The sequence below is a fragment of the Desmodus rotundus genome, chromosome 13, assembly GCF_022682495.2.
Source record: "Desmodus rotundus isolate HL8 chromosome 13, HLdesRot8A.1, whole genome shotgun sequence".
In the NCBI taxonomy this organism is placed as follows: Eukaryota; Metazoa; Chordata; class Mammalia; order Chiroptera; family Phyllostomidae; genus Desmodus; species Desmodus rotundus.
The window spans coordinates 7330361-7353196 of record NC_071399.1 but is presented as its reverse complement, the minus strand read 5'-3'; the positions used below and the strand labels follow the sequence as shown (position 1 = coordinate 7353196).

Below are 22836 nucleotides of genomic sequence, written 5' to 3'. Positions count from 1 at the left end.
GGCACCCGCTCCCTTTTGGTTCTTCTTTGTCTCCTGTACTTGAATCTCTACTGCCACGCGCTTACACAGCATCCACAACATGCTCTCTTCCTCCACAAGTACCTTCGTCAGGGGGCTTGCTCTCTCTCCTCTTCCAACTTGACGCTTGGATCTGGGGGCCACGTAGAAGGCTAGCCGATGATTCACCTTGGTTAGTTACAACTTCCCAAAAGGTTTCGCCACTTTCTTCATACATATCTCACTATTTCTCTTCCCTTATCCTTTCTGGCTGGAGTAGCTTTTATATGTTCTTTTTCCCTCTAAAAACTTTGCTTCATTTATTACCTGTATTAAAATCTACATAGGAACGCATAGAGGTAGCTTATTCCTTTTACCTTTTAGCAGAGACTTCTGGAAACTCAATTCTAAATATTTTAAAAGCACCCTACATACACATACACCACCTTACCCCTTTACACATCTGCTATTTTGAGGGGAGAGGGAAGGAAAGTACTTTTCTGCACAACATCCCCTTCCCTTAACTTTTCTCCTGCTTTAAGCTGCTGAGAACAAAGTAGTGACTGTCGGCGATGTTGGCAGCACTGGCCACCACGCATGAAGCGCCACTACGGCTGACCTGGGTTGGAGGGGTGATAGCTCATCATCTACAGGACAACATAAGGAAGAACAGTCTCTTATCCAGGTTGGGAATGAGCAGAAATCCAGCATACTTGGAAAAAAATCCCACACTGAATCCTCATTATTACAGTTAAAGAGAAAGTTTCTTCTTTCCCCATTTAGATGCTGGTTTAAAGCACCTAAAGCTTTCCAGGTGGGAAAGGACAGCTGTGGGGAGCACTTAACTGGAATGGGGAAGGAGCACCAAACTGTCCCCTCGCTGATTAAGTTCCTCAATAACCCCTGTGGTGGTGGGGGTACCGACTGGTCAGAAGCTGGAACGAGGAATAAATATCAGCAAATGGAACCTAACAACTGAAAAGCCCCGTCTCAATGACGGATAAAATGGTAACAGTTAAGAAACAATACAATTTACCTAAATGTCAATACTTTGCTCTTTGCATTTTGATAACTTCACCTCTGCTATTTTTTGAGTGGGTTGAGTCTAGAAAAGGTTTACGTGCACCGGTGAGTGTGTTTCTATTTTCTAAGAATTGGCTGGGGCCTGATCAAAGTGCATCAATTATTTTGCTTCTAATATAAAGGAACAAATGTATTCTAATACATTTAATTGAAAAGGTATTATAGAAGTGTAATACACTATGCATCCCTCCCTTGTAAAAGGAAAATATTTGAGATTGCTACTAATGAAAGTGACTCTTCTTTTATAACTTTTAAAGTAATTATGGTATGTATTTTTAAAGAAAAATATTTCAAATAAGAAAACACCCCCTAGGTGAGTAATCAACATCAGGATGTAAATTATACGCATTTTGACGTGGAAACAAAAGAATAAATATGTAATGATTCTGGCTGTGACACAGTGAGTTAGTGAGACTGATAAAGCACTTCTTCGTGCTGAGCGCGTGTTCTGATAGCAAATCTATCACACTTTTGAATTGATGGGCTATTATCTTTGGACAATTTTCACACTAGGGGGTGATCCCGGTGAGAAAAATGTCTTAAATGAAAAGCTTATAAACAAGATACATTTCACTGCTGTTACCTGAATTAATATGCGCTAGTAGGGATTGAACAAAAAGTGGTTTGAGAAATAAAAGGTTTTTAATGTTTTTACCAAAACAATTGCAATATAAATGTGTGAATAATTATACATTTTAGCAATTGCTTCTGTATCAATTTGTAATTATATTAAATATACAGATATGTTCATTTTAAGTATAGCAATATGTGTTAATTGACCTCTGAAAACTGGGAGGCAAAATTCTAGAGACTATTAAGGCGATTTGTGGGAAATATATTTGAGTGAATTCTTTATTGTCTTTTATATTTACTTTTCAGTCTTAAGTGAGAGACTTATATAATGTAAGCATAACCACAGCTGTACAAAATATGTAGGGCTACAAAAGGAAGCACAATATTTTTATTATGACTTATTTTCACTTAGAGGTATCTGGAATCAAGTACCAAGGCATGTTATAGAGTTTGTTTGGGAGCGGTAAGAACTGAACGGCATTAATTCTGAAAATATGTAGAATTTTTTTTATTATTATCGAGAAGGCTAAAGTAGCTTAACATGCTCTGCTTCACATCTTAGTTCCTTTAGTGGTTTTGCCATGGCACCAAATACATCAGTCTGTATTAGATATTTCCTTACATGTTTGAAGATCTCAATTATACCTACTGTTGGTAGTTATTACCATGCTAAATATGTTGCAATTAAAATGTAGATGATAAAGAACATCCTACAATTCCTATGTGCTATCTGCACAAGACTCAATCTGTTTAATTATAAATTCATGTAATAATTGATGGCCATCTATGCTTAAAACTGTTCAGCAGAGTTCTTTCTGTAAGCTTGAGACAGCAGTGGTGGTCTAGATAAAGAGAAGAATTTCAGGTGTAGAAGTACGTTGATGAAGAGTGAAAGCATTTCAGAGTTGTAAGAGCCGTTGAAGCTACCCTACTCAATCAGATAAATAATAGCGAACAGAAGAATTTAACAAATCAAGCCAGAAAACAACTAGTCCAAAGAGTGCAAAGTGATTTAAATAAAGCTTGTTAAGCACCTATTTACTGTCTACAAATAAAATATCACCTACTTTAAACGTCACAAAGTCTCTACTCTGTGTGTGTGTGTGTGTGTGTGTGTGTGTAAAATCTACTTTTTTAAGATGAGGAAATTGAGCCTTAATACGTCAGCATCAACACAGGGACAAAGTCAGGCCTGTTTCGCCCTAAAACTTACAGTCTTCGCCAGTTACATAATAGTCGTCATTTCTATATGTGGAATGTATCTTAACTCTCGCGTAGAACACACTTCTATGTGTATTTATTGCTTATCTAAAAAATAAGAAAGGTATTAAGCTCTTATAATACTGAGTATGCCGACGACCACGGAGTCTACTCTCAGCCCTTCTGGTGCAAAGCCGCTGATGGCTGGTGGCTGAGAGAAGAGTTCTCCAAACAGGGGGTGCTAGGCATGGCCTCACCTCTTAGTTTACAGCTTGTGTGTGATTAAGTACACGATTCTTCAAAATACTTAGGGATGAGCTCTGCACTGCTCTTGAAAATCTTTTTTAACCATATAAATGTTATTCCATTAGCTCATGGCAAAGTACCCAAAATAGTTGTAAACCTTAAAAATGAGTTAAATATACAAAAAAGGAGGAAGTTCTAAATTTGCTTATCTTTTCGGTGATGACAAGTGGCTGTCGGTAGTAGTCTACTAAGAATGTTTTCTCAAAAAAATTATTCTTATTAGCCCTGGCTGGTGTGACTCAGTGGAATGAGCGCCAGCCTGAGAATCAAAGGGTTGCCAAGTTCGATTCCCAGTCAGGGCACATGCCTGCGCTGCGGGCCAGGTCCCCAGTGGCGGGCACACGATAGGCAACCACACATTGATGTTTCTCTCCCTCTCTTTCTTCCTCCCTTCCCCTCTCTCTAAAAATAATAAATAAAATCTAAAAAAATATTATCAATCTGTCTCTTCAAGCTAAAGGTAGTATTCAAGAATGAGTGAGAAAGTACTGCTTCTCTAAGGAAACTCTTAGTACAGAGAGAATATTTTTAAAACTTACATTTGGAAATATTCCCATCAATGTACAATTTGGTTGCCAAAAAGAATGATTGTCATTTATAACAATTTTCAATTTTCTAAACTGCTTAAAGTGTGCAAAATGTGTTATTTTAGTAAGTTTTGTTCTTGTTTATTTAAAAATGTGAAAATTCAACAACAGCTTATAAATTGTTTGCTGGAGCATTGGAAAAATTAGCCAGATTTCAATAGATACTGTATAATCTCAGCAATATTTGGAATCTAAGAAAAGTCAAACTTGTAGAACAAGAGAGTTCCAAATCTCAATGGGCCTTTAAAAAGAATAAAAAAGATTAGATAATCTCTAAAATTAAGTCCCGTTCTGCAATTTGCTCTGGAAGAGAGTCCGTCCTTCTCTGCAGCCACCCCAAGTGCTCCGGGCCCTTTCTGCCACGGCTGAGCGTTTCGTGGTGGTACGCTGGAAGGCTTCCATACACATCTACTCAATGAGTACATGCACTCAAGCCTTGTTTTATGAAGTATCACTACCCCACCCCTATCACAGATAATTCTCTCCCATATTATTCCTGTGACCTTTTCCAAAAACACATTCGGTCTGTGGAAAAGTCACTTCCTAGTCTGCCTTCTCCAGGATGTCATTCACGCCAATTAAATTGATAAGAGGTGGTTATTCTCACAATAGAAAAACACCCATCTCCTAAGCTGAAAGGCAGAAATTAGCCAACGTGGAAGTTCTTGGTAGATGTCATTTATTTTTATAAATACTAAATCAATTAGCATACTTTTAAATGTGTGGCATAAGAAAGAAATCAGGGAAAGAAACTAAAGTGCTAGGTACTTTACGTTAGACAATTCAATAAATCCCTACAAAAATCTTTGTGAACTATTATCAAGCCCACTTTATGAAAAAAAGATAAAAATGCATGAGTAATTGGCCCAAGTGAGTAAGATGCTGAGGTTTTTAACACAGATCTGTCTGTCCCCAAACCAATGGTTTTTCTGGTACTCCATGGCCAGGGAGAGGCGGTGCTATATTAGTGCAGGATGTAATTGCAAAAGGATGATTCTGGTAGTATTTTAAGTGGTTCAGGATATGAGGTGAGATGCTAAGAAATCATAAAGAGGGTCAGAGCAGAATCAGAGGGGTTATCAAATAGAATGTATTAAGATTAGTTGGTTAATTGCATGTCCGAGAATTTAATCTTTTGGGCTAAGAAGAAAAGGTTCTGAGAATGGTGTAGAAAAGAGGCTTGAAATTAAAGGAGAAAGAAAAAAAAATGGGCAAAAGTATGTCACGGCAAAATAAAGAAACACAGAAAAAGATAAGCAATTATCTCTGACTGGGTATATATTAATTGGTAATGAAACCAGAAGATAAAAGTTTAGAGGAAAAAACCATTTTTAAAAATGGACAACAATTAATTCTAGGAAAAGATGAAATCACCATGCAGTAATGATGTTAAGTGCAGGTAGAACACACACACACTAAGGAACGAGGACTGAAACATATTTTCACAGACAACGTTAGTGAAGAGTAAAAGGACTAAAAACCCTCACAGAACAGTTGCGGAGGAAGAGAACCACCCAGAATGAGTAGAGCACCTTCAGCGAAAGATGAAGACTGAGTCAGCTACTGGCTGTGACCCACGTCCTCAGGCACGAACGGCACAGACGACTGTCCGCTTCGATCATGTTCAGGGAAGTGACTAGAAATGTGTGAGATGTAATTAAAAATTCATTTCCCTTGATACTGTGGGAATTCAGGTGGTTGTATATGAATATTTTTACAGATTGCTGGGTACCCCAAACCAAACATTATCACAGTATACAGTATTTGCAATGATTATTTTCATTGACTGATTGATTTCAGAGAGGGGTGGGGTGAGAAGGGGAGAGAGGGAGAGTGAGGGAGTGGGGGGGAGAAGGAGGGAGAGAGAGAGAGAGAAACGTCAATATGTTGTTCCATTTATCAATGCATTCATTGGTTGCTTTGTGTACGTGCCCTGCCTGGGGATCAAACCCACAACCTTGGCTTGTCAGGATGACCCGTAACCATCTAAGCTATCAGGCCAGGGTCAGTTTGTTAAAATAACTGTTTTAAAAATCATTTAGGCCTATAGCACATAATAAATGCATATTTTCTTGGTATCTTCATTGCTATTAAAAACCAACTGGTTCCCTTCGATTGAACAAAATCACACCCCCCCTCTGCTGTATAGCACCTTCGTCATGCTCAAAGATGCGTAACACTTTCAATACCTTAAGTCAGGGGTGTCAAACTCATTTTCACCGGGGGCCACATCAACCTCACAGTTGCCTTCAAAGGTACGAATGTAATTTCAACTCCTTGACAGTTGAGGAGTAGTTACATTTATACAGCCCTAAAATTATTTCAGCCCTTTGAAGGCAACTGCGAGGCCCATGTGGCCCCTGGTGAAAATGAGTTTGACACACTTGCCTTAAATCAACAGAGGCCTAACCACATCTATCGAGGCTTTTACTGATTCACTCCGAACATTTACTACTTCAGTTAATTAAGTGGTACAAGGACAAGCATAGTTGCCTTTCATTATGATTTGAAGATTCTTTTTTTGTTCTCCAGAACAAAATTAGCAGACGTGGGGTTCCTTCCTACAAAAATTCACCTACTTTTTATTGAGTGACATGAATAGTGAAAAAACCAAGAAGTTTTATTCTGGTAAAATTACTGTTTATAACACATAAAGGTATATTTGCTATTTGTTACTATAAATATTCCAGTTAAGACAAATAGTTTCCTTACCCATTGGAAAGAAGAGAGCTATGTGACGATCAAAGAATTTGTTCAACTGTTAATCGATTAGGTTATTTTCTCCTATATGCAGTGGTTGTTATTATTATTAGTTCATAGTTTTAAAAGGCACTTATGGAGCATCTGTCATGTGCCACGTGCTTTACTCACATTATTTCACTTACCACTCACAACACTATTTTGAGTAGGCATTACTACTGCATTGAAGTTGACCATGGATCTCAATAATTTGCAGACGATTACATGGACAGTTTAAGTGATGGGTCTCGGGTAGAAGACAGGTCTGTCTGCTTGGCACACGCCCCTCTCACGATGCCCATCTGTGTTTGTTTTTGCACTAGATCTGCTGTGACTGACTCACAAAATGAGATAGCAATGTTGACCCCCGGGAATGAGTCCATAAATGTTGGCACGACGCCTGCTAAACGACTAAGTTGAGGCTGCAGCATTACAATTGGTTAATAACAATCTCACAACAAAACCTTGTTCTGCTGCCACTTCTCTCAGTAACCTTCTTCGGAAACCTCACACCTGCCAGAATGAGGTCTGAGTTTCAGCGAATGGGTTTGGAAACCAAGTTGTAACGCTGCTGGAGACACACGATGTTCATTCTTTGAGTACATTCAGCACCGGACTTTACCCTTGTTTTATGTTTCGGTCAATATACAGGTTACCTTTAATGCTAACATTTTACACTTAAAAAAAATGAAATTTGAACTTTTTGAAAAAAATTCATTCAGTATGATAACTTCAATGTGTGCTCCCTATTCTCTTAATATCGTGAGAAGAAAATAAAGACAAATACCTTATGCACTATTTTAGGAGTTATATATTTTGGCGGTCAACAAAAGTTTCTCTTGTGAAGGGGGTGACAAAGGGTTAAACATTTGCTAGGAGTTGGCAATAGAAACAAGAAAAGTTCAAGTTGGGAGTCGCACCTGTATTCCACTAATGGCTGCCTTTCCACTGCCCTCACTGACCTCTGTCTTATTCTTTCTCTTAGGTATAAGGCATCGTGGGCTTCAAACCCACTTCACCATTGGGAGTGAAATTTAGCAGCGTGACCATACATCCCTCTCGGCCCGGGACAGCCTCCATTTATTATGCCTGCCAGTCCACTGTGATTGTTCCAACTCTCCTTTCTCCAGTTGTCCCGGTTTGGTGACGAACTGTGCGGTGACCACAGTGCACAGGCACTGAGTTGGGCTCAACAGCTTCCTCCTCTCACCGAGACGAGGTTTTTAAGCCACAAATGGAAATGAGCCGTAAACATAAACACCTCCTGCAAACCATTATACACCACAGCTCCCTCTTCCTCGTTCTTTCTGTACCTCTTACAGATGCACTCATGCCCCTTTGTAGGCCTTTTAAGAACTACCCTAAGTATTCGAGATGAAATATTTGAAAAGACCTAGGACCCAATTGACTTCTACTACTAATTAGTATGTAACTTTAGGAGTGTACAGGTGTTTTTTCTGTTGTTATTTCTCTAATAAATGGAGATGGTGAGACTTTTAAATATTAATTAAGAATTTCTTAGCCTAGATCTAGGCCCAGTTTTGTAGTTTGTATTTAGGAACCTTCGCTTCTTCATTTGCGAATCTCCTTTCCATATTCCGTGATATTCTCTTTCCTTACAGGTACCCTGGGGTCTCTCTCCCCAAACTTGAACAAAAGACATCACACAGTAAACTTACGTCAGTGGTTACCTCTCCGGGGATATTTTACTTGATACCTTCAGCGATGGAGAATCTCACTACATAGTACCTTGCTAAAGGTAGCTGCTTATCACTTTAGGTGAAAGTGCAGAGTTCCTACTGGGAAATGTTCCCCTGGTCCGACACAGCCGCAGCGTGGAGGCCGCTGCCTGGACTTCTAACGGGCCAGGCTGGCAGGCCTGATGCCCACAGGACTTTCCCTAGACCCACTGAGAGTGCAGATTAAAGTCAGGGAAAAAAGGGATTATCAATTTAGGAAATTATACTTCTGGTTAGGTATTTTATGTTTTTAGAGATGTAGCCATTGATTTCACATTAAAGCGGCCCAGGACATCTTGATGTTTAAATTAAACATGCAATAATAAAAAGGTAATTTAATATGCAATTTCATACATTAATAATTAGCAAAGCATTACTTGAACTACAAGGTAAAACGCTATGGGAACATAACTAATGAACTATTGATGCCAAAGTACACTTCATAATAAAACAAGAGTTTAATAAATGTTTTATTAAATGGTTACAAATGAACTGTTTTGTTAACATCTAACAGGGAACTGCTAGGCTACTTAATTCACATACATAAAGGAGGACCTCGCAGGCAATTAACTTTCCGATTGCTGAAGGTCAGAGCTTCTCGATGAGAGTCCCCGTGTTGCACCTTTAAGCACTACCCTGGGTCAAGTCTAAGCTTTTCCTCAGCTGCTCCAGAGTCTGGTCGTGGCTGCTATTTCGCACTGAAGCAGCTGGAGTATAAAATAAACAAAGGAGAAGCCATAGGCTATCAAATGGCCTGACAGTGAATCATAGAAAATGTAAGAAATAGTGAGCTCAAAGAAGAGGACTTTGAAGGAAAGTTCCAAGCCAGTGATGCTATGGTATCGAGGCAGTGGTATTTACTCATAAGCGATGACGAGGTAATGACATGCTGATAAACTGCAAAAGCTCGTTTGGATCTTCGCATGACTCCAGGAGACCCGAAACTCACGGGCGATTACAGACCAGAACCACTCCAAGTGTTCCGTCCACAATCCCATCGTCTGTCTCCAGCAGTGGCAAGCGTTAAATTCGTTAGAGAAAGGAAATAAACACTTCTGCGGAAGCGAGAAATGGCTGGTGAAAAAGCTGCTTTTCACCAAATCAAAATGAAAGCTACACTAAAACAGATAGGACTAGGCAGGAAATATTTATATCTTCGCTACAGCCTCTAAGAAACTGAAATTCTACACATTACTGAGATTTCCCTGGATTATTGTATGTCAGTTTGTAACCAACCACTATCAATACACTGGCAGGAGGAAAGGGGAGGAGGTAGAGAGAAACTAGAGAGATTCTTAGCTACACATACTGAACTTCATACTCGATAGTTTATACCCTTTGAAGGGAAGTTTCAGGAAAGTGAGAATTAGTAAAATGAGTGTACATAAAAAAAAATAAGCCAAAGATGAAACTCTACAGTAGATTAAAAACTTGTTCAAGGCAGACCCGGGTCTAGATGAAGTTGTTCATACAGCTGAGACTGGGCCTGAGAATCGTGCTCAGTAGGGAAGCCTGAGGGAAAGAGGGAGAATCAATGATAAAGAAGACTGGGTCTGCCTCTCCAGGCCCAGCCCGGCGAGACCATTCGGAACACCACAGCAACCCGTCAGTGCGGCCTGCGGGGGGCACGTCGCTGCTGAGGGGTGTCCTGCTGCGCCTGCAAGGTGAAACGCCAGCTTCGGACACTGAGCATGAGAACATAAAACCATGCTACAAATAACATTTTTCGCAAGATATACAATTTTAGATTCATTATCCTTTACATATATGAGATAACATTGTCTGGCAGATTTTCTACCTCTGTCACTTCATAAAACGACAAAATGTACTTTGGGATGGTGCACTACCGGTACTGCTTTGAAACAGAATTTCACATGGTGTTGCTTTGGTATTGTCTTGAGTGATTTCTGAATATAGAGCAATCAGCTGCGACTTCTCATATAGAGCTGCGATGGGTGGTCCTCTAAACAGCTGCTCAACCTTCCACTAACCAAAGTTCATTCGCGCGATGTGACGAGTAACAAGACCACAGCTTATCTCCGTCCAAAACTCTCCCAAATCTCTTCACTACAAGACATGGCTTCACGGAAGAGCAACTCTCCGACTGACACTCACATTTTCGAGCCTTTTGTGCTATCCAGAACATCCCTAAAATTGAACACGCTTCTGATGACTTAACTCGACATATTTCATAAACATTTGTCAAAACAATTATTGTCAACTACAATGCAATTATCCACATTCAATTTGATGACTCAACTGCAAAATTACTTTTTTCCTAATAAAATTTTTCCAAATGACAGTAGTGAATCGGTGTTGATTAGTTGTTGTTCAGTGTGTGCTAATTAATTACAGTGGGTAAATTTAGCTCTGTGTTAATAACCTTAGTGGGGAAAACGTCTGTGTACATGACTCCATCTTAAGTGAAGAATTTTGCTGCTTGCCTACTTCTCCTGTACTTTCTAATTTCTCCCAGAACAGTGTTCAATAACACAAAATACACAATAAACCTCAACGACTCTTGGCTGACACTGTAGATAAAAAAGACAAGAGCATTTTGCAACCTTGTTCTTAGGTCAAGAGTGAAAGAAAAGACAGCAAGATCTTTATTGTTGACAACTAACTATGAGGACCTCCTGCCAGCTCATCCTCAGGGCCAAACTGGTTTAGATCATGAATTTCATGGCAAAAAGAAAGAGAAATGTGAGACCATTTCTTCTTCCAGAAACTGATTGAAAAGCTGACGTCAGTGGCGGTGGGGGGTGCTCTCTGGGGCAGGGCATGTTAGGGGACATTCTCCCAGGATGTCCAGAGTCCTCTCTCTTCCCAGCACTTACATGGTGAGGATCCGTTCCCTCTGAGTCTAACAGAAGCTTAGGGTAGTACAGAAAGGAGTACTAATGGGAGTGTCAAGGGCACTCGGCTGCAAAGCTGGCGATGAGAGAGCAGTGAGGTGGGACCCCGCATTCCACTTGTGTGACACACAATGTAACGGAGACATAACTGTTGAGGTTCTGTCCAAAGGCAGAAGGGAATGATTTTTGTACCTGGAGATATTTAATAATGAAGTGGATGAGCTCAAAACCCCTCTTACTGATCTGTACTTCTGCAGGAACAGGTTGCCATGTGTGGGCCAACCTGTGCTGGAAGTCCTAACAGAAGTTGTTCACAGAAACCCCAGCGGGAGTAGACAAGAGCAGACAGTGTGCGTGCAAAGCCTCCAGAAGAACAGCCATTGTATAGATATGGGGGGATGATTTTGGATGGTTACAGATCACTGGTTGCAAGATTACAACCAGAGGATGGAGGTTTCAGAACAGGAGATTTTAATCCATCCCGGGGAAGAATTCACTAATGGATTGTTTAAGAGTACATGGAGTATTTCAGGGAAGAATGACGGGGGAAGCTTGAGTGAGTGGGTCCCATCCCCCCCATACTACAAGAAACTAAAATATCCTTAATGAGCGGTCACCTGACTCGTGTTGAAGTAGCATATGTGGGAGTCCACTCTGCATTTGTGATGTGATGGACACAGTCCAGTCTTTGAAAAGTAGGGATGTCTAGGACCAAGTAGATGCTAAACGTGTTCACGGAGCCATGGGACTAAGCATCACAATTTACATCTCTATTCTTTTCTAAACATCTTTTCTGATGTGTACACAAGGGAATAAAAACAATAGTAAGGACAATTTCATTGACCCCACAATCAAAAAATTACCAATAACCTTGAACTGTTCTTAGAAAACACAAACTAGAGTATACACGTTTGATAAATTTCTCTTAGGAAGAAAAGGGTTTATCTTAAAATTTTGCTGACTATGGCAGAACATACATTCTCCATGTGGCCCTAGTAATCAGGCGCTCCGAAGGCCTCCCAGGGAGGAGTTACCTGCTCTCCAGTGGTACATTACTGCCAAGGACCCAGCTGTCCTGCAGCTGGACGGACTCGGGTGTGGTTTGCAGCTCGGCGGGCAAAGCAGCCGGCGGGGCCGGACTCTGGTTCCTTCTATTCGTCAGGGAGTTTCTATTGAGAGAGGTGATGGATGGGTGATGCTGAGCGGAATGCTGCTTATGGGGAGGAGGCAATGGCTGCAGGGTGGACTGGCCTTGGTTGTTTGCAGGTTGCTCTGAAAATAAAGAAGAAAACTCATTATATACGTGTGTATGTGAACAGCCATACCTATGCACACTACCGATTTCTCAGGGATCCACTGTACACGAATTAGAATTAAAAAGTGCATATAAATCCATAACCTAATAAATTTGCATATTATTCTATTAAGCGGGTGCTCAGTGACATTCTCTAAGAGCAACTTTACCCTTGATACACAAAGTTCTAATTAATATACACCAGATGGTAAAGCTGCTTTTGGTTTTAATTTGTTTCGGATTTTTTTTTTCATCTGGTTTTATTAACACCTACAGAAAACAGCATCTGACAGCTCCCCTAATGTGCCTTTAGATTTCAGCTTTTTTTAACAAACCAACCCTGAAATTAAATGGGTAACTTCAGTAGAACACAAAGGTTTTCGCAATGCATATAATCCCTATAATTATTTAATGGAGTTTTTTTTTAAAGCTTTATTTAACCGCAATAAATTATTACAAGCTAGTTGCTAAACAGCAATAGACTCCTCTCGTGGCGTGCATTCCGAATACGGCCGGTCTGCACCGCGATCCACCGACAGACGCTAAGTATTCTTCAGCAGAAGGTCACTCTGGGAAGCAGATGTTGTTTCATGGATATTTAACAGACTGAATCACATCTGATTACTACGTCAGAAGACTCATGGACTTAATGACCGTTACACCCATTAGAACACACACAGAACAGATTGTCCAATTTCACAGTGTGCGGTAGAACTCCATTTCGGAGCGAGTCAGAGGTGACCAGAGTGACGCGGCCGCTGTGTCAGGGGCACGGAAATTTGGTTCTACACCAGAATTGTCTTCATAGAGGATCCAGCAACTTCAAAACGTAAACACAAGGCAAGATTGTAACCAGGGAAGAATTACCTAAAGCTAAGGAGTTGTAAGTTAAAGTTCACAAATTCTGAGACCTACTTTTCAATCATATTATCTAGCTTTGAAAATGCTAGAATTCACAAATACTACATTTTAGGAAACAGACAGATGACTCCTTAATTTAATGCCAAATTTATTACGGTTCCGCACATAAAAGATGTTAATTTTTTACTAAATGCAGTTCAAAGGGCACTATAATTTTAAAGTGATGTATTAAATCATGCTATTAATGTAAATGCACTTATTAAAGGAGAACAGGAAACACAGTGATTATCTTTTATCTACAACGTGAACTCCAGCAGTGATTAAGCCAAATATTATAGACCATCATGGTAATTCTGGTTGCATGGAATGAATACATGATATATTACAGTTTGAATATATATTATCAAATCGCTTTACAGGGTTCAACAATTAAAATAACTCCTCCCGTAGTGTATAGTATCCTTAATTACTGCATGCTCCCAGCAGTCTCTAATAATCCATATCATATCACTTAACAACTAATCATTTCTTGGTCTTGAGCTGAGGGGCAGAGGTATCATCACCTAAAGAAGAGCTGCTTCTTTGCCCAGTCTCTCATCTTGAAGAGCCCCACACTAGAAACTAGAGAAATGTCGCTCAGTCCATTGCTTGGATGCTCACGAAAAAGTACGTGTCCAAATCTCAGTTAAACTGAAATTTGCCTTTGAGGGAACGGCAAGGTTCAATGAGCACATAGTTTTAATGGTGTTGGAAAGAAGGAAACCGACAGTTTAAAATTCGTAGACGATCTACGATTCAGGCACCTATAGTAATTAATTAGCTTTGCCTCCCCCAGCGCCAGTGAGGATGATTAGAATCTCTACGGGTGTCTGTCTTTTAGGAACATTTCAAGAAGCTGCTAATCAGAGGCTACGATAAGCTACAGTCACCAGGACCTAGATGAGGTGGGAGTCCATGGAATGCAAACGGAGAGAAACAGTTCAGAGGGAAAAGTACTAAGATTGGGCCTAAAAAGAAGAACGTGGGGTCAGATGACTCCGTGATTTTAATCGTGGCTGCAGGAAAGAGTGGTATTATATAATACATAATTTATTCCACATATCATATATAGAATATATAATTTATTCCATGTATCATATATAAAATTATTACATCATATATAGAATACATAATTTATTATATATAATAATATATAATTAATTCTATATATTCTATATGTAGTATAAATTATATATTAGATATTATACCATGTAGAGAAAAGAGCAGTGTAGTAGAAATCACAATAGCACATTTAATTCTGTCAGGCATCGTGGCAGGGACCCCCAGTTTTCTCCTCTGTGGCCTGGAAGTAAGTTAATGCCCATCTATTAGTGCAATTGGAGAGTTCAGTGAATGGCACTCATTCATTCGTTCATGCTCGCACTCGGCTGCGGCACAGACACCGGTCGAGCATCCGCGTTCCCAGGATGCGCTGTCGATCACAGGGAAAGCACCGTGTGAGTGGCAGAGCATTATGGGAGGCAGGGTTGCTACTGAAAATAAAATGATTTTAAGATATATTACTATGAAATATTTCAATGTGTTGCATTTAAGATTCTTAATCTTAAATTAAAAAAAATATATAAACAGTGGGGAAAAGCTTCCATTTAAGGCTCCAAAAATAACGAGGGCCTCGGTGGCTTTCTCTAGGTTCACTCCTTCAGTCGGCAGGTATCTGCTGGGAGCGGGCTACGCACAAGGGAGGCATCATGCCTTCAGGATGCTCGCTCTTCCCAGTTGCCCGGCCAGGTAATTGCAGCACAGTGGGTTCTGCCTGCGGGGACCTCAGATGGTTTGACTACAGAATCAGGAGCTCCACCAGTAAAACAGATCCAGAGAGTGAAAGCTCGGGTACATCCACAATTTGATAGGACAGAGTAAGTGCAGAGTCTGAGAAGAGGAGCTGAGTGGCCAGACACTGAAATTCTGCAGCAGACCTCAAACAGAGGGAAGGGCCCAGGACTCGGCCGGAGGTCAATGCCAGCTCTACAGATGCCGACTTAGAGGACAGAACAGTGGTTGGCGTGTGTATTCATCTCTGACAACTTATTCAAGATAGAGTAAGTTTATAAAGTATAACAAGATAAAATAAAATCACACGTAGCCAGAAAGGAGGGTAGAATAACAAAAACCTAAACGTGGCAAGGATAAGAAAAAGCCCAATGTGAGGTTAGTGGACAAAAGGCCTGCTGTATAGTTCTAGGTATTTTTAAGGCAGGCTACCAATCTGGCTCTAAATTTTCTAGTTGCCAAAACAAAGAGAAAAACAAGATGAGTTACGTGATTTAGAGTGTTTTCAAGATAGAAAACCTTTGCTTACAAAAGTGTAACTATTACTGGTACTGAGAACAGACAGAAAATTCTGCTTTAAGTTCTCATAGGAAGAACTGAGTATCCAGGGAAAGTTTTATGGCCAAGCTTCAAAATCCACCCACAAACAGAAACCAGGGTCTTGACATAGAGATAAGCCCGAGAATCTAACACAGGTGGGCCGGTCCACCTCGGAGCACCCCAAAGGTCCACGGCTGCCTTTGCTCTAAGCTAGTCCAGAGATACAGGCTTTGCGCTGACTGAGAAAAAATTTTGGGTTATCGTGACTCGGAGCTACAGATGGGACAAGTAGACCTCCCAGAATCTCCAGGTTTCTGAAACAGCTCTCAACATGTCATTTTACTCCTGGAAAACTCCAAACGGCTTTCTTGTGACTGTAAAACATACAATGGACTCTAAAGGTGAAAGCTATACTTGTTCAAAGATAGCCCCCAAATATTTTTGCAAACATTTCCCCATGAATCCCCTTCATGTGTCTTTATTCCGGTCCAACTTGCTGTCCCCTGTACATCCCCCTTACGCTTCCACTGATCCTTAGTCACTTCCAACCAGAAAGACATTGTCCTCCATCTTTCCATGCCCCAATCCTATGTGTATTAACTTCTAAGAAAGATAACAGCCCTTGTGTTCTCCTCAAGGAGAAGCCAGCTATTTTGTCTTTGAGTCTTATTTCATCTGTTCCTTGTTCCATGGTTCTTTCACTTTCTTCTGTGTTACAACCAGGCTCACAGGTCTCATGTCCCCTGTTCGAATCTCCAGGGGTCAGGTTCACGTCTAATGCACTTTTCAGCTCCCTAAGGACCACATAAAGATATGTGCACAACAAATACTCATGGATGAATGACAACTTGTGAAGAAGTCAAAGAAGAGAGGTTGGAGTGGTAGAAATCGGAGCCTGCCCACACTGCCTTTAATGGTGAGATAATGGCAAATATGTCTTACTCCCCAATGAAACTCTTACATCCTGAAAGGCAAGGACTCTAACTTCAGTTTCCTCAGGTTTTTTCAGTGACTTCACTAAACCTTGTACTTCAAATGTGCTGAGTGACTGGTGGCATTTATGCAATAATAGCACCTGGTGGGGGGGGTGTCACCTCAGCTGGGCAGGGCACCAAGTCGCTTGCCCCATGACTGTTTTAGGGGTATTTTTTCAGATCCATGACAGATGTCCCAATATTTAAAATCTACCTCTGAAGATGTGCAAATAATGGAAGGATTACATAACATATATAATTATATAAGATATGAGGTATTATAAAAATATACATTATCGATGACCAAATAAAGTATGTTTTCCTTGTGTTTTAAAGCTTATGATTAGAAATGCTCCAAATAAAACATTTAAGAAAGGGTGTAAGTTCTGTTTTCAAAATAGTTTTCCCTACCTTTTTTTAAATAAAAAAAATTGGCACTCTGCGTACTAGAAATTACATATCACACCCAACCAGCGCCTTTACTCGGTTCACTTTCTGTCTTTGTTTTTGCGAGTTCCTCCAGCTCATACAACGTCCACAACAGCCTGACCATTGCCTGTTTGTATCTGATAAATTAGACAGAAATCACAGCAGACGTTTTAAAAAGCTCACATTATGATTAATAAATATCAGATAGACAAGACATTGGTTGTTTTGCTCAGCCATTTATTACCGAACAATTTAGCTCTTCACCAGGGCCATTCAAGGTTGACCAGTCAAACCTAGCAGCCAGGGCACTAACTTGGGCTGTGGCACAGACTGAATAAGGGGGGTCACCTATTAAGACAGCAAAGCTAAGAGGGTAGATTCCAGTGTCAGCAACTTATAAAACCCCAATTCCTAGCAAACACAGGACTTACTAAGTGACTCTGCAGGGGGAAGAGAAGAATCTTTGGACACTTTTCCCACCAACTCTGCTGTTATGAATCAGGCAGGTGGCGGTGCTGCAGAGACAGATGACAATAAACATGGGATATGCATTTTTCATGGGCTCTTTCTTTTTTGATGGGGTATTTTCTTGAATAAGTTGCAGAGCTCCCTGGGCTTTATTTATTTCACGGTGCTTATTTAAAGGTGGTAAGAAATACGGTGCTCAACATACAGTAAGTGCTACATGGTAACTTATCGATGGTGGGGAAGAGACAGCCCCCTCCCCCCTGCAGGGCAGAAGTACCATAAGAGCCTGGTCAGCAACTCCGACTATTATCACTGGAAGCAAGAGCACAGGACCAAGTACGTCTGAGGGGAAAACGTTTCCCTTTAATAGGTGAGCAAGCGAGAATCAGAAAGGTCATAGGAATCAAAAATAAGCCAGCGCCTTGCCAGTCCCGCAGAAGAGGAATTCGATCTCAGGGTACTGGGATGAGTCTGAGTCTCTTTCTCCCATCTGGTGTGACTGCAGAACTGTGTCAAGAATTTAAAAAAAAAAAAAAGAATTTTTTTTTTAAAAGGAACACCTGATTTTGAACATATCTGGGCATATTTGCTGTTTTTTTTTTTTTTAATTAAAAGCCACCACGGGCAGCTTCTGGACTGGTATGCGCAATCCAGCTCCAGCACCCGGCCTGAGTTACAGCCATGGCCTGCGGTCTTTGGGGAGCAGAGTGGGAAAGGACTTTCGAACAGGAGAGCCGGGAGAGAAAATGATGCCTGCCGGGCGGTCGCAGTCTCCTGGGGCACTTGTGTGCCTGCGCCTCGGTTCACATGGAGTGCTGAGAGGTGAGGAGGAGGCTGGGCTGGCACCTGCTTTAAGCAGAGTGTCCCCACAGCTACTCCAATGGCTTCGTCCCACCTGCCTCCATCTCTGCAAATATCCCCAGGGCAGAAGGCCTCCAATTTGGAAGGGAGAGAAGAGCTAGGGGCTGGTACCTGGCTGCTTTAAAATACCTGGTTGCAGTCTGAGTCAAGTACGCGAACAAAAGACAAATGGGGGAGGGAGACAGGAAGGGGAGAGGAAAGCGGGAGGTGGAGAGATAAACACAAAAGAACAAAACCATTTTTTAACTTTCCCAAACTGAGAGGCACATTCACCTGCCTATGGCTTGCTTACTCTTGGATACTAAGAGCAGCAACCTGAATAAAGGAATAAACTGAGTTCCGGAACTAGACAAATACAGAAGGAGCCACGCCCATTTCCTAGTGATTGGCAAAGGTGAGGAAAAGCCTCTGTTTCTGTGCCATAAAATCTTTACCTCACTTCACCTCCTGGCTATATCTTCACCTTGCCCTACCTGCCTCAAACAAAATTTCAGTTTTTTTCAAAGCTTACCTCTTTCTTAAAATAGGTCACCAAAACAAAACACAAAACTCTTTGTGTTGTATAATTTTTCACCAAATTAGTTTTGTGGGCCCTGAGAACGAAGACATCTACTAAGCAAGGCCCCTGCAGGTTAAGTGGGCTCAATTTTTTTAAAAACCAGAGCCTAGCAGCCATTTCTCCATGGGGGCCCCTCATGCAAACTGCAATTCAGGGAGAAGTCTGCACTGAGCCCCCTGCCGGCACTGTGTCCCTGCCATCTGAACAGCCCTTGTAAAGGAGGTCCTGGGATCCTAGCTCAACCAATAGGACCGAGGCTTTCCCCACCCAGTTGGAGCTGCACAGCTCTGACCAGCCAGAAAGGCTCTATTCTGCCTTTTGGACCAATAAAACTTTGAGAATTTGGAGTCCTCCTTTGCATGAGGGCAGACCAAACAGGGACTGGGGAGGGACTCTTGTCCGTATAAGCCAGCTCCCTGCTGGCTCTGGAAGGCACTTCCCTTTCCACTGAAAACTGAAGACTGTGTCTCTCTGGCTGAGCTGGCACACTGGAGCTGTCTCACTTCCTTCTTCACAGCACCCCAAATTGGAAATTCCTGTTTGCACTGACTGGGTTAGCACTGGCCATTGCTTAACAGTTTTAACTATAGTGACCAGAGCTAGTAGTGAATGCTCCTCGAGTATAAGGACCAAATCATAATTTTTGATTTTGGAACTCCCAACCTAAATTTTGGATTTAGCTTCCTCTCTTGCCCCATTAGCAACTAACTCAGTGGCCTTACGGAGGAAACTGCTTTCCCTTGATTTTCTAATGTTAAACTTCGGTAACTACACCTCCTTCCTCTACTTACATTTCAGGTTATTAGGAAGGATGTATTAGAAATTTAAAAAAAATGGTGACACCGGAAATAGTAAATTACATATAAAATGTTTCTTTTGCCCAGAAAATATCACATATGTTGCAGACATTTAGTTGTCATTACCTCCCTATGAAGAAAAGTATTAAGTAGTAAGACTTTTCCTTATAAATGAGGAGACTTTAACTTAAGGAAATATGTGGTTCTAGTAAGACCACGACTCAGAGGAATTCCGATCCGAGCAAAAAATTTAGATATTCAGGGTACTTTCTGCCCTCCTCCTTTCTAACTGACCTCCAAAATACTACATTAAAAAGGTAACCACCTTAAATGGTATAATGGAAATTGGTGAAGAAAGACCTCACCTCACTCGGAAAATCATGTTCACATAACCTTATTATTCTGGTACATTATTTTATCTGTGACTCATACAGAAACCAGGAGTTTGAAAACGAATCATCCATTTATGTACTTGTGCAAGTCTCCGGTTAAAATTTGACACTGTGTGGAGATTGTTACCACAAATTATCTGTCACAAACATTTCAGATAGTTGCACGCACACCAAGTGAAAATTTTAAAAATGTGCTTTAAAAACCATAAAATCCCGTATAAGTAAACAATATTATTCTTATCACCATCACCAGACAATCGATTGTAAGGCTATTTATACAAACACATTTGGGCACGAAAAAACCTTATAGATAAACAAGATGTAAAAGGAAGCCTTGTGCTGACCAGAAGCTATTACTTCAGTGAGCACAGATGACCTGATTTACTATACTTACTGAGATAGTTGAGAATTAGGTTTAACTTCTTTAGGGTCATTCTTTGAAATGAAGATTAGAAGAAATCATCAAAGTGCAAGTCTTTAAATCTTTGCATTATCTTTTTTTTCTTTGGGGGTCCATTGTACTATCTGCTTCAGACAATGTGGCAACCGAGGATACCCGTGAAATCGTCTCAGCCCAACCGTGAAACTTACACTTTAGGTTAATACAACTGAATTGGGGAGAAAGGATCGGCCAGAGAGAGGGGGGAGAGACAAAATGTTGCCTGCCTGTGAGCTGACACTGGCGCTTTCCCGAGCAGACCTGCCAGCCTCTGGAACTATTCTGATGTGCCAGGATGAAGTAAACAATACCTTAACTGCTGCTGAGCCCCCTACCTAAGTTCTGGACCCCTGCAGGGCCCTGCCCTCAGTCTAAGAGTGGATTGAAGAAAACCTTCTCACTGCAAATGGAACAATAAGGAATCTTGCTGTGTTGTCTTAAGCTCTGGAAGGGGAACAAACCACCTGAAAATTTTCACCACTGGCCTGGGCTTCCCCTGTATGCCTGAGGTTAAAACTTACATCCACGGCACGCTGGCATCCCAAGCCAAGAATTACGTCGGAAAGCGGTCCTGCGTCAGCAGTGCTGTTGCCCGAGGCACTGGCAGAGTTAAACGCAAAACTGCTTTAAAAGGATATGCGCTAAGCCCAAGTCACGCAGGATTCCCACAGATGAAGCTCTGCTTTCAATGAATTAACAATCTAAAATGACAAAGGGTAGGAGGAAACAATCCGCCTGAGCCAAACGCTACATAGAAAATAAACAGCAGGAATTTTTATCTCCTCCAAAACTTCAGATAATAGAACCATCAGATGAAACTATAAGCATGTTTAGAATAATCAAGGACTTAAAAATTGTAAAATATAAGAATAAGGCATTAAGAAAAATATGAGGCAGTTTTGTAAAAAGTACAACGTGTACAAATATGAAAAATGCAGCCACTGAAATTGGACAGGTACTGGACGATTTAAACAGTGTATTAGACACAGGTGTAGAGAGGACCAGTAAATTGGAAAAGGGACCGATAAGACTCAGGTGGCATCAGAAAGATCAGGTGTGCTTCCATATGTAAGAGTAGTTCACACAGAAAAAAGATATTGGCTTGGCCAAAAAGTCCATTTAGTTTTTTCCACAAAGGAGAAGACACATTTTTCATTTTCACCAATAACTTGATTAATTTGGATATTTTGAGCATGTTAGCTATCTCCTGCTATTGGCTTCTAGTGGGCAGAGGCCAGGGGTGCTGCTAAATGTCTCCCAATGCATAAGACAGCCCCACAGCAAAGAATTATTTAGCCAAAATGTCAATAGTACCGAGAAACTTCTCAAACCACTTTTGACACATTTGATCTGTCACGGCACCTTCTCCTTACACTGCACAAATCTCTTTTGCATTTCAGTTGCATTTTTATCTTTCTTTAACTAATAAAGCATAATATACCACAAAGAAATGTGTATTTCCTCCCATCTTCAATATTAAAATGGCTGCACAAAATTTCACCAATTTTGTTAAGTTTCTTGTAAATGCACACTGATATGACAGCTGTCACAATACCATCTAACAAAATTGTTTTGAATAAAGTTAAAGACAACTAAGCACTACTAGAGCCGTCATAGGGAAAAAACTATTTTTTGTCCAACCCAGCAGAATGAAAAAGCACAACAGACAACCAGTAAGAGTTGAGAAGGCAAGAACGGCATTTCTTTTGGAGCTATTAAAACATATTCCTTTGAAGTTCCTAGTACTATAATTATGGATGCAAAATTACATAAACATGAACTTACTCATCTTTCTCATTTCATAGGAATTATCTCTGTTATTCTTTTTTGTTATCAGATAACAGCTTTCCCCCCCCCCCCCCTTGTTTTATTTAAAAGGTAACTTCTCTCGAATGGCACTAAGTTCTCTGGGAAGATACTCGGCTCCTATGGTTGCTGATCAAAAGTGTGTAGTTAATCTAGAACGTCGAACGCCCTAACCGATGTCAGTGGGTGGAAACACATGTCAATGGCTACCGCTGCTTGGGAAAGCAGTTCCTCTTTTAATGTGCTCAACGCAAGTCATCCCACAAATGTATTATCCTCTACTGAAATTCTGAGTTTTGCATCAGTATTTCTTAGAGAAACATACATAAAAGTTATTTATTATACATGCACTAAAACGGAGTAAAAAATACCTTTGGAATGTTTCAGTGTATGTTCCAGGATATTTTTCTACCCATTGGAAAATATTTAACCTGAGAGAATAAGCAAAAAAGGAAGAAGCCGTCCCAATCTTGACAATAAAAAACTGCTGAAATACAAGCAATAAAC

The 22836-nt window shown here is 40.7% G+C and overlaps 1 protein-coding gene across 7 annotated transcripts in view; it reads right to left on the bottom strand.

The window, feature by feature from the left end:
* TENM3 (teneurin transmembrane protein 3) overlaps positions 1–22836 on the bottom strand; it is a 620275-nt gene that overhangs the window by 148189 nt on the left and 449250 nt on the right. For all 7 annotated transcript variants that reach the window (XM_053916510.1, XM_053916509.2, XM_053916511.1 and 4 more), the window contains one exon: positions 12114–12351. In XM_053916510.1, coding sequence (XP_053772485.1) covers positions 12114–12351 — 238 coding nt within the window. The remainder of the gene's footprint in view (positions 1–12113; positions 12352–22836) is intronic.